The 12,442-nt window shown below is 36.4% G+C and overlaps 1 protein-coding gene across 3 annotated transcripts in view; it reads left to right on the plus strand.

Moving 5' to 3' along the window:
- The window catches only part of erbb4b (erb-b2 receptor tyrosine kinase 4b), a 300,850-nt gene that overhangs the window by 199,157 nt on the left and 89,251 nt on the right, over positions 1-12,442 (plus strand). For all 3 annotated transcript variants that reach the window (XM_075479846.1, XM_075479848.1, XM_075479847.1), the window contains exons 5-8: positions 1,446-1,511; positions 9,137-9,255; positions 10,487-10,628; positions 12,326-12,439. In XM_075479846.1, the coding sequence (XP_075335961.1) occupies positions 1,446-1,511; positions 9,137-9,255; positions 10,487-10,628; positions 12,326-12,439 (441 nt within the window). The remainder of the gene's footprint in view (positions 1-1,445; positions 1,512-9,136; positions 9,256-10,486; positions 10,629-12,325; positions 12,440-12,442) is intronic.

The following is a 12,442-nucleotide window of genomic DNA, read 5'->3' on the forward strand; positions in this document are numbered from 1 at the left end:
CAAAATCTCTACCTGTATGAAACCTCCTGACATACTCCCATTCTGACGTTTACCTCAAACCAGCACCAGTATGGCAGCATTTTCACCCTCAGGAGCTCTATTTAAAGAAATCTGTTAGATATCATGGTGCAGGAAAAAGGAGGTGGGACGCATTCAATTCTAGGTCACTGAGAATTTTGAAATTGAGATTGAACAAAATTTCTGAAGCTTGACTTTATTTGATACCTGCCCCTTAAAGCAAAAATATAACTAAGGATATGAGAGGTTCTGCATACTTTGCCCTGTCTGACCACTACTTATGACTGGATGGCATTTATATTATCAAACAATTTGTTCTGCTTCTTTTCATACGGTAAAGACTGTCAACCTCTGCCTTGAAAGTTGTCCAAGTCCCAGTTTGAAGGGAACAGATTGGACAAGAAAAGGCTTAGAAAAACCGAAATGGACAGAGACAGAAGGAAATAAATAGGCACACGTAGCAAGGGTGAATTATTGAGGGAAGGAGTGTTGGGAAAAGACATGAAATGTGTAATAAATTAGGAAGAAGAGCAGGGCAGAACACGAAGAGGTTCACATTGGGCTATAGAGTCAGTCTAATGCTAATAGCTCTCCTCTGGAGAAGCTAATGGATAGATGACAGCACTTTTGCACTTATCCAGACTCACTTCCTTTCTCCTCTCAGTCAATTACTGGACAGTCAATTAAGTCCTCAAAAAACCCAGAAAGGGTGGTGGTTACAACTCTGAGTGTATGATATTGCTTTCTGTTTCTCTGCAGCTTTATGCCTGATATGTACCAAGAAGAAGGCCAAAATAATCTTATTTTCACAAAGCAGCTTCTGCCAAAGTTTTTTGAGTTTTTTTTCTTTGTGGACCATCACAAACCACTTAGGGGACATGCAGAATTTCATCAACTTACTTGCATTAAAATAAGAATACTTGAATAATTAAAATTGTGGTTATATTTTATCTTTATTTGAAGTGGATTTTGAAAGAAAAAAAAGTTTTGAAATTTTAGATTACACTGATTAGTAAAATCTAATCACCATCATTTGGTCAAAAAATTAACTACACTTCAGTCTTAGAAACTGCTTTTCTTGCAGACAGTGCTTATCTCAGGTTTCAATTACAATAATCATCAAGCACTCACAGATAAAAGACTCAAAATGCCCTTGTATTGAAGGGGTGAATCTTAAGAACACGTACAAATAATTAAATAACATACACTCACAGTAGGTGTTTTCAAAAACAAACCACAGGACCTGTCGCAGTTTTGCTCACTCTTTGGTTTAGATTGGCCTTTTCTGAAGTATTTGAAAACACACTCGACTTCAGGGTATCTGGACTATAGCAAGGCTTAGCAGAGATTTTTGAATAATTATGTTTGCATTCTATGAAGCTACCTTTTAAAATGCCAATCTCCTCTTTGCATCAACTTGTGCGCAGGTCAAAAGTGCCATCGTTCCTGTAACGGCCGTTGCTGGGGCCCCAAGGAGGACCAGTGTCAAAGCTGTAAGTACATTGTTATTTTGAGATTAAAATGCACCACAAGAACCTGTTTTGGGAGCATGACTTGTTTGATTGGCGTGCCTTGGAGCTTATAGGAGTGAGCGACGTATATCATTTATGAATATATATATATATATTTTTGTTTGTTTTTATGTATTGTTCTCAGATAGTTAAGTTTGTATGTCACCATTTTATTTATTTACTTATTTTTCTGTTCATTGTAACTATGACTTGTTCTTTGGTCATTTGACTAACATACCTTTAAAGGATTGTTTAAAAATGTTTTCTTCTTTTTTTTCTATAATGGAATACAATTAGTATTTATATTATTATCGCAGTGAATGTGAAGTATGGGTGCACCCTGCTTACTAAGCCACCACCCCATAACCAGTAAATTAGTATTGCTTCCATAACTTATGGCTCCCAAAAAATGTAAAAGAAATGGCCGAATCCCAAACTTAAGATACAAATCCAATAACTAATGTATAACATCACATTAGTGACATTCATACAGTCCATTTATGCACTGTAGAATTTAAAAAAAACACAAAAGAAAAAAACTTTTACGGTTTTATTAAATTGTTTGACTGTTAGAAACAGTGGTTACTCTCAGAGTAGTAATTCAACTTCATTTACTTATTATTGTGTTAGAAACTCACTGAACTTGTGGAGGTCAAAGGCTCAAAAGTGACATTTAGTATTCATGTGAATATAACTAGTAATGCTGTCTAAGCTTCCAAATTTTTTGTTTGGTGGAATGACCCATGAGGTTATCCACATTTAAAACACAAACTGCACAGTAATTATTCTGTAATGCATGTGTCTTTCTTGACACGTGATAAACCATCGTCACAAAAAATCAGTACAACTGGCACTGAACACACAAATTCCATTTGTCTTTATTCAGTTTCTTTCTGATAAATCCAAACCTGAAACAGTACTCATATTTTGGCTGTAAAGTTTATCTTGTCATATCTGTAGCTCTAGTGGGACACACTATGAGACCACTTAATGGCCACATTTAATCTTGTTAATTACTATTGGCCTACTAGGGAGTATACTGTGCTCCAGTTTCCACCCATCTATTTCCCATAACCATTTTTTTGTGCTCAGGGTCTTCAGAGGTCTGAATCCTATTCTATTGGCAATTAGGTGATGGGCAACCATACACACTTTACACCTTTGGCAAATTTAGAATAATTAAAGAATGAAAGGAATAGAGAAAACAAATTTTAGACTGTTGGAGACAACTGGATCTTGTGAGAAAATCTACATAAACACAGAAAGAACATGCAAACTCTACACTAAAAAGCTCAAACCAAGGTTTGAACCAGGAACCTTCTTCCTGTGAAGCAATGATGCCGAATCCGGGTATACACAAAAAAAAACAAAAAAAAAACACATACCAACGTTACATTTATCTACTCAGTTTGGAATTTAAAAAATAAAACAAATATTTTCTGCATATCCTTCAAAATGTAAACCTTAAAATTAACTTACAGGTCTTGTAATAAAACTTAATAGTAAGTCATAAGAATGGAAATATCACTTCAGTTAAACTTGCACTTCTATGTAATTATATGAACTCTCTAACAGTTGACACTTAGTATTATCACCAAAAGATCAACTCCTCATAATACATTTATTCTATGTAACATCATGAGAAAATTTAACTTCATCCTTTGAAAATCATCAACAAATTTCCAAGAAATACAAGTCTTTTGTTAACAGTTCTAATTGTATTTTATTTAAGCCTTTTTTACACTCAAAAAAGCCTGCTAATGCCTGCTAAAATTTTGCTTTTGTGTATAATGATAAAGTGTATGATTTGCATTCAGTCCCATGTCAAATGGCTATCTCGCGAGTAGTCATGAGTATCGCCCACTTCTTTTGGCATTGATGTGAACACAACATTCATGACGGGTCCTGAAGCTAGTTTTCACTTAAGGTGCTGCACTCAGGTCTGTAAGAGTGGGTACAGCTCATTTTTCCTTACAAAAACATGTTTAACATTCACAATTGATAGATCGATTATATCTGTCTGGAAAACAGCTTGCAGCTTAGCTTTTAAAAAAGATAGATAAAAAATACACTCGTTTTTTTCTTAACATTGCATATTGCTTCTTCCCTCGATATTAAATATCAATTGCACTCCCCGCTTCATCAATTTTCTTTCCATCCCTCCATCACTCATACATTGACCACCTCACCTTTGTCTTCAAACCTGGTATGTGATATTTGCTCTACAGTCTTGATCTCATTAAGATAATGAGGAAACAACTGAAAAATTTACAAACCGTCACTGACCAGGCCCAGATAAGTCCCAGCCCTGTCTTCTTACCATTGGTTAACTGTTATCTCTACATTGTTGTCTGTTCATTTGTAGATGGTGTCATGATTCACCCTGTTCTGTATTTGTTAATATTGTTCTGCTAAAATTCCTAGAATCATAAAGTAGCAAAACTGTTCATCACTGACACAGTTTTCTTGATGCCTTAGGTTATATTTCAATTAATAATTATTCAGTTGTCTCCAGATCAGCAATATAATGCAGTTAATAAAGGGAAATTGATAAATCCAAAAAACAAATCATACTTAATTCCTGCATTGAGTACCACAGATGTTACGTGGGGGAAGGTGTTCTCACAAGTTAAGGTAGATAGGTTATATGTTTATATTTCCAAGAAGGTGCAAAACAAAACTGCAGCATGAGAATTGTAACTCTGCACTCAACTAGACTCAGATGGGAACTGCACAGTGGTGTGGTGGTTTGTATCGACTCACAGGAAGAGAGATCCTGGTTTGAATCCTGGCTGAAGCCTATCTGTGCCTTATTATGTAGGTTAGTATAGCTTTTTTTTACACTGATTGGGTCATTCTACGTTACTGGGACACTCATTGGACTGTAAATAGAACAGTCTGTGTTAAAGTTTAATTGCATTTGCGTCATAAGAGATCACTTACAATAAATGATGTATTCCATAGTGGTAAAAAACGACAAATGATCTTTAGCATTGGATCTTTTGTCCACTTCTACCATGGTCTCTTGCAAGCGACATGCCAGTTGTTTCATCCTTGTTTTCTATTCAAAGCCAAGCACGCATTATAATTTCCTTAACAAATAGTTTTAAATGTCTAAACTTAATCATGAAACATGAAAGGAGACAGCAAGTGAAAACAAACGTGAAGTTTGGAAGGCAGTGAAGTATAAAATGCACTGGGTCAGATGGGAGACTATACAGAGTCCTCATGGATGAAAACGATATATAATTGTGCGGTATCTCCAGAATGCAGAATTTTTTTCTGCCTTTTGATATTCTGAATAATGGTCGTCTGATAGTCCTGGCAGTGACAAAAATGGTTGTCATATAAAGAGCATCAACTCGATGTTGTTTAAAGCATTTCCAAACTTTTGCTCTGCTCCAAAGAAGTTGTGGTTTTAGATATGAAGCATCATCTAACAAAATCAACATTCAAGACATCCATGCTGTGATTCTTTCTTAACTTACTTGTACAATGTTTTCCTACGAAGAAAGTTCATAGAATATTTAGATTTTCTCACATGGTCCATTTCACTTTAGGCAGTAACCACTTTCACTTCCATGCAGGTATAGTGGGACAAGGATGGTGGTCCAATTATATTGTCATATTGAGCTGTAAACATAGCTCAACTCAACTGTGCATGTAACCGTCATTCATTTAGAGTTGCGCTTTTCTCCAGTCTGCAAATGTATTTTTTTGCATTAGCTCTCTATTAGCCATTGGTTTTTACTAACCCCTGGAGAGATTATTTTATCTTGTATTATTAGTTGTTGTTAAAATTAATTTTCGTTACATGCATTGATCAAATCTGTTCTTTCTCTTGGAGTGGGGCATTGTTGGAGGTTAAAACTGATAAATCTGTAATCATCTGTGATATTCCTTGTGTCATCAAGTGTAGAATTCATATCAGATGGACAGCAAGCAGCAGCATGTGGAGACAAACACTGTCTTCTTGGGCTGGATAAAAGATCAAAGTTTCACAGCACCAGCATATTGTTTATTTTACTCTACCAATGAGATCCAAATATTAAGCCACTGTTAAAATGCAAATTGATGTCAAGTGCATTAATTAGCAACACTTTTTCTAAAAGTCGCATTAAGCATACTAGTTATTATTTATAAACCTGAATGGCTGAATATTTTTTTATTTTTTTTTCACAAATAGAAGTTGATGTAACTGACCTGCAATCAAGTTGACTCCAAATATGAAAGTGCAGACTTTTAGCTGCAGCTTTTCAAGACTACAGCAGGGGGGATGTGTTACTTAAGTATTCCATCTATGTTAGAGAGACATTTATTTCATATAACAAATTAAGCTTTCATCAAAACAAACAAACCCCCAAAAATTATGGAATTAAACATTTTAAAAAGACAGCCTTCTACAAAATATTGGCAATTTATGCAATTCACTAACTGGCATTTTTATAGATGATAATGAAATTAATAGAAATTATTATTTTTTTTAAAAAGTATGACAAATGTTTCCACAAAGGAAAATATGTAAATATTTATTTTATCTATGAAGTTCTTTTAAAAACCAGAAGTGGAAAAGGAACATTTCCTTCTTGTAAATGGGAACCGAGAAGCGGTGGCTCCCATGACTGATGCTGCTGTCCACAGCTTGTTCAAATGGAAGCTTCCAGGCATATTTCATGAGATGGATTCCTTCTGCATTTGTTGTCACCAGGCTTTTTTTTTTTTTTTTCTTGAAGTGAAAGTTTTAGAGCCAAATTGATAAACAGTATTGCGTCTCTTTCTTGCAAGGTCATTTATTTGACAGAGTGTATTTTGAATAAAGCAGACCGTTTCATTTTAGCCCTGGCACAGTTAATGGAATGCTGCTGATGGTACGTTAGGCGAGGGGTGAAGTGTGCATGTGAGCTTGCATGTTTATTCAGCACCTTGTCTATGGCTTGTATCTATCACACTGATAGTATCTCGTCAAAGCAGTGCTGAAAAAGAAACAAAAACCTCCACCTAAAAATAAACCGACACTAAAAAAATAAATGCAGCCTCCCTCAGGTGCTTTGGGTTTGTAATGTAAGTTACAACAAACAATCTCATTTATGAGATGTAGTAATTAGATTATACCTTTATGAGAAAATTACAAGTTAACCAATTTTCCTTCATCATTGTATTTTCTCATTTATAATGCTAAGGACGACAGTTTTATGATCAAAGAAGTTGGATAATGAGATATCAGAGCACAGTTGTTGTGAAACAGAAAATTGACTTTGACTTTGAGAAATGGAACATTGACTTTGAGTCCTGATTTTCCAAACATTGTGGCATTTGCAGTTATGACTGACGTTTAAACTCACAAGATTTCCATTGAATTTCTGCTCCGTGGGAATTGAACTTTGAATATTTTATATAAACAGTAGCCTAGCAAATCTTGAAATGAGAATTCCTCTGTTGAGTGACAAGCTCAACACGTATGTGACCACAGAAGAGGTTGCAATAGTAGTGCCATAGGAACCTCCTTCCCCCCTCCAAAAAAAGCTATGAAAGACACTGTAGCTTCAAAATAAGTCATGTTTGCTTTCTCTCACACATGAATTGCACAGCTGAGACATAAGCTGTTCTCTTATCAGCTGTCTTTTTTTGTCAATACGTCCAAACTTCATTCACATATGATTGCTAAGAAGTGAAGCACATGGGCATATGGCAGTCCATATGACTGCAAAAGGCATATGTGGAAGGGGTGGACAGATGTCCAGTATGACAGCACTGCACTCAGTCAGATAGCAAATGCCTCATCTCTCTCACAACCAGCTAGAGACCCTCAGGAACACATGCATGAGATGAAAACATGATTGAAGATAGCTGGTAGGTTGCAAAATGCTTAACCTTACTTCAACTTGCTGCACAGAAACAACCCCCCCCCCCCAGCCATTACCATACAAATGCTAGAACATCATGGCTGACCATTCAGCACTCTGCCCCATATCTAGTTGTATCTAATCGTGTCCAATTCAATTCAGTCAAAGAGCTGTACCTACAACATATTATAGAGCAGATGCTGACAAATTGACAAAGTTTCACTTCTGATATTATTGAATAAATGATAGACACATTCATATACATATCTATATATATATATATATATATACATAGTGAGTTGTTTGCAACTGTTTTAACCCACCTTGGCATTCCCACTTTGCATTTTTTTGTGTTACAACCTGTAACGTCAGTGGATAGTTTTAGGAATTATATATAAAAAATAATATATAGAAATGGTCCAAATTGGTGATGTGAAATGGAGAACAAACAAACAAAAAATCAACAGACAACAAAATAAGAAAAGAGGTGTGTGCATATGTGTTCACCTCTGTCAGAGTCATTAATATGTAGAACCACGTGTGGAGCAGTTGCAAGTCCCTTTTGGTACGTCTTTATGAGCTTGGATCATCAAGCTGCTTGGATTTTTGACCATCCTTCAAAGCAAAATTGCTGAGCTACTTCAAGTTGTTTGGGCTCAGCTGGTGTACAGCCATCTTTAAGTCATGCCACAGATTCTCAGTTGGATTGAACTTTGGGCTTTTACAAAGCCATACTTACGCATTTTAACATTTTCCCTTAAATCAACTGAATGTTGCTTAACAGTATGCTAAAAGCCATTGTCCTGCTGTAAGGTGAACCACCATCCAAGTCTCAAATCACTGGAAGATTTAATATGTTTTTTTCTGTTGTTTTTTTCTGTATGAAGCACCATCCACCATTCCCATAATTCTGACCAGTTTCCCAGTCCATGATGATGATTCCCACAGCATGATGCAGCAACCACCAGGGTACATGAGGGATTGGTTATCTTGTGGTGACTGGAGGTGTTGGGTTCCACTCAACATAGCGTTTTCCTTCAGTGGTCCAAAAGTTCAAAATTAGATGAACAGATTATATGAATAGATAACATTCTTCCATATATTTTTCTTGCCACTCCTTCATAAAACTCAGCTATGTAGAGTGTATGGCTTATAGTTGTCCTATGGACAAATACACCAGTGTCCTCCGTGGAGCTTTCCAGCTCCTTGAGGGTTGCCTTTGGTGTCTTTGTTGCCTCTCTCCCTTAGTGGAGGGCCCTGTCTAACCATATTCTTTTATATGTCCTTTCCATTTTATTTTGTGATGAGCGATTTTATGTTTTTAAAGTCTGATATTTTTATTATAACTCAAATTCTATTTGAACTTTGTCTTTGTTTAGAGAGTTCATTGGTCGTTATGGTGTTGCTTGCTTGGTGGTACCTTTTGCTTAGTGATGTTTCAGACTTTCGGAACAGGTGTATGTACACTGAAATCTTGTGACACTTAGGTTGGACACAGGTAGAACATTTTTAACAAATTTTGTGACTTCTAAAAGTAATTTGTTGTACCAGGTTGTATTTGGAGGTTTCTTACACTACCACACCTCTATTTACTTCAATTTGTTCATTCTTCCATTTCACTTCAAAAATTTGGACTTTTACTTTCTTTAAACATCAATCAGATGATTCCCCCAATGTGCTACTTTTAACATTGAGATGTGGTAACATGTGATATGAAACTCATTTTCTGTTTTGTTTGTCTTTTCCACATCTTTCATTTCACAGTAACTAAGACTGTGTGTGCCGAACAGTGCGACGGCCGCTGCTTCGGTCCCTATGTTAGTGACTGCTGCCATCGTGAGTGTGCAGGTGGCTGCTATGGCCCAAAGGACACAGACTGCTTTGTAAGTGAACATACACACCAAACTTCAAAGAGGAACAAAAATACAAAAACAGTTGTTCATATTCTTGGTGATATGTGTGAGCCAAATTTACATTTTCTGTTTTTTACTCGTGACTTTTCCCTTTCATTTTGTGAATGGGTTGAAAAATGTCTTTCTTACACTCATATCTTTGCCTTTAAATGCCATTTATATGGCAAATATCTCGAGATTACATTTTATTTCTCTTTTTTTTCTTACATGGGTATCCCTGTTGAATATAGACCATCCATCCTAGCTTTTTATTGTATGCTTTATCAGAATTACAATCACCCCTCTGCATGTTAAACTGTTTTTGCAGTTCATCACTAATTGAGCTCCTCTGCCTGATAAATCAGGAATTCTTTCAAGTACTCTCTACATGGGGGAGTCTTATTTGTCTCTTATCACATTTATAGATATGAAAATGAGGTCATATTACATCCACCAATTTTACATTGATTTTGGGTATGTAATGGCGTAGAGATAAAATCCCGAGGCTCAGTAGATATCATGCTAAAACAAAGTTTTGAGACTACTTATGGCATGATTGCAGGACAGCAGAGGGAGTTAGAGAAAGAAAACAGTTGTTCTTGTTTAGGAAAGAGGTCAACTCATTGGCTTATTTGAAATAATACTTATGATTTGATGCAGAGTTACATTGTTGCTAGGTAAGAAAAAGTGTAAGTTGTTCTCCATGTTCCCTACTAAGGAAACATAAAATGTCTTTCAAGAGCCTGAATGTACAGAATGATAAACTTAAACCTACCATAACATTTTTAAATTCAGATTAAGTTCCTACTCAGCCGAAAGTAAGAAGAGTTTCAGTTTTTGCTTTGTAAAGTAGCTCTCTTGAGGTCAATCTATTGTTTGTGATAAGAAATAAATACACACCACTGTGATGGTCAACATATAGGGAAAAAGTAATATACTTCCGGACGGTCTTGAGGGAAATAGGTATTCAGATCTGGTGTAGTAAATGTAAATGTGACTTTTTCACCCTCACGTCATGTTTGAGCACAACATTAATTCAATGCGATGCATGTTTATAAAAGCATACACTTACCTGTATGATCAAGAATCCCATTACCAATCCCAAAACCCCGTTTCTGTGTGTGTGCTACAATAATACCTCTTATACAGTAAAGAAGTGAAGAAGTGTGTTTCTGATTTGGAGGAAACTCCCATATATGACTAAATACTTGCCTGTTTACAGGCCTGCACAAACTTCAATGACAGTGGGGCATGTGTTACCCAGTGCCCTCAGCCATTTGTCTACAACCCTACAACCTTCCAACTGGAACACAACCCCGGGGCAAAGTACACCTATGGAGCCTTCTGTGTCAAGAAGTGCCCACGTAAGTCTCACATCTCAACACACACTCATACGCACACACTTTTTGTACTAAATCAACACTTTTCAGTGCATGTTTTTGTAGGGAGCGGTGAGCTCAACAGTGATGACATTTGTTGAAAAGAGGGCATTAATCACTTTAAAAGCTATCTTTAAGGGACAAGACTTGGGATCAAGTTAAAGGGCGTGGGCATTCATTATTTCTGCAAAGGTTCTCAATGGAATAGGAGCACAAATAAGTGTGTTTTTGTCCTTTTAAGCTGGCATCTAATTCACATTGCAGTCCCTCTGTGTGAAGATGATGGATCACATGTAATGAGGAACTTAGGGCGAGCAGGTATTCATTGGGTTAAAAAAAACAAAGCTTTGAAATCCATGAGAAGAAAAGAGATGAAAGGAGACGAAAGCAGAGAGTTGCCATGTAATTTTACATATTAGCCACAAAGAACACTCTAGATGAACAATGATTTCCCACACTTGGCTTCAGAAGAATAACAAGACCACATACATAAAGTGGATGAAATAATAGTGAAATCAACCTAAAGAATTTTGTGAAATGGGGAATAGCTTTAGTTTTCTTACGTAACACTTTGGTTTTGTGGATCTCAACCTCAACAAACCTATCCATATCCATAAATATGATGAATATACATAAATAAAATCTGAATCAAGAGCATACTGAGAAAAGAATGTAGGGCATAAGTGGTGGGTATCACCACCCAAACGACCAGCGAATCAATCTCAAAGCTTTCTAGAACATTTCTATTCAACGTGTATCTGCTGTGAAAATCTCACCACATTTGTTCATCGTGACAAGCCGTCACCATGGTCTTGCATGAGGTTTTGCAAAGTTGGCCCTGGTGATAACAAAGTAGAAGTTGGTCTGCATCGCCAAAATAATTCCTCTCACTGCTTTGCACCATTGTTAGTTCTGATATTACTATGCTTTGGGTGGACACCGTTCAGTGAGCCAATAGCCACTAATCACGTACCATGTCCACAGCTAATTGTGGACAACCCGCCGTGTTCTCAGCATTAGTGAAAAGGCCAACCAGCAGGGGGGAAAGTGTGACTTATTGTTCTAGAAGGCAGTGTTACTATTTGACAGACCTCAGTTCTATTCTATATTATTAGGTCAGTGAATGATTTTTCCTCTTTGTCTAATTATGACAACCTTTCTGATCTGCACAGTGTATTTCTGGATGTTCAACTCCACAATATGTAGAAAATAGCATATTAATATGAGAGCCATAGCCATAAAACTGTGAGTTTGTAAGAACTATTAAAGCTACCTTGAGAATTGTATGTTTGAAGGATAATATAACTTTAATATGATTTGAGCAAACAGTAAATGCATATTTTGTATCCAAGGACAACATTGTACAACTTTAATATTGATAGATTTGTTGTGTGAGCTTAAACTCTGATTTAGCCATAAGAGCTGTTATAATTGTTATTCAAATTAAGGGGACTTAAGCATTTTCTTAACTTGAATATAATTGCAGGAATAACTCAGGACATGTTTTATCTACAAATGCAGTTTATTCGAGGTCACAAAAGTTGGTAAAACAAGAATGAACCAAAGGGACATTGTTATGTGATTGCCCACAACCCACTGTCACTTATTTTACTGTGTTCCTGTGTGACAAAAAGCAGCCATTGCATTTTGACATTTACAATGACTTGTTTTTTTTTTTTCAGATAACTTTGTGGTGGACCACAGCTCCTGTGTGAGAGCTTGCCCCAGTAACAAAATGGAGGTGGAGGAGAACCGCGTTAAGATGTGCATACCGTGTACTGACATCTGCCCCAAAGGTT

The sequence above is a fragment of the Odontesthes bonariensis genome, chromosome 12 (genome assembly GCF_027942865.1).
Source record: "Odontesthes bonariensis isolate fOdoBon6 chromosome 12, fOdoBon6.hap1, whole genome shotgun sequence".
Lineage (NCBI taxonomy): Eukaryota > Metazoa > Chordata > Actinopteri > Atheriniformes > Atherinopsidae > Odontesthes > Odontesthes bonariensis.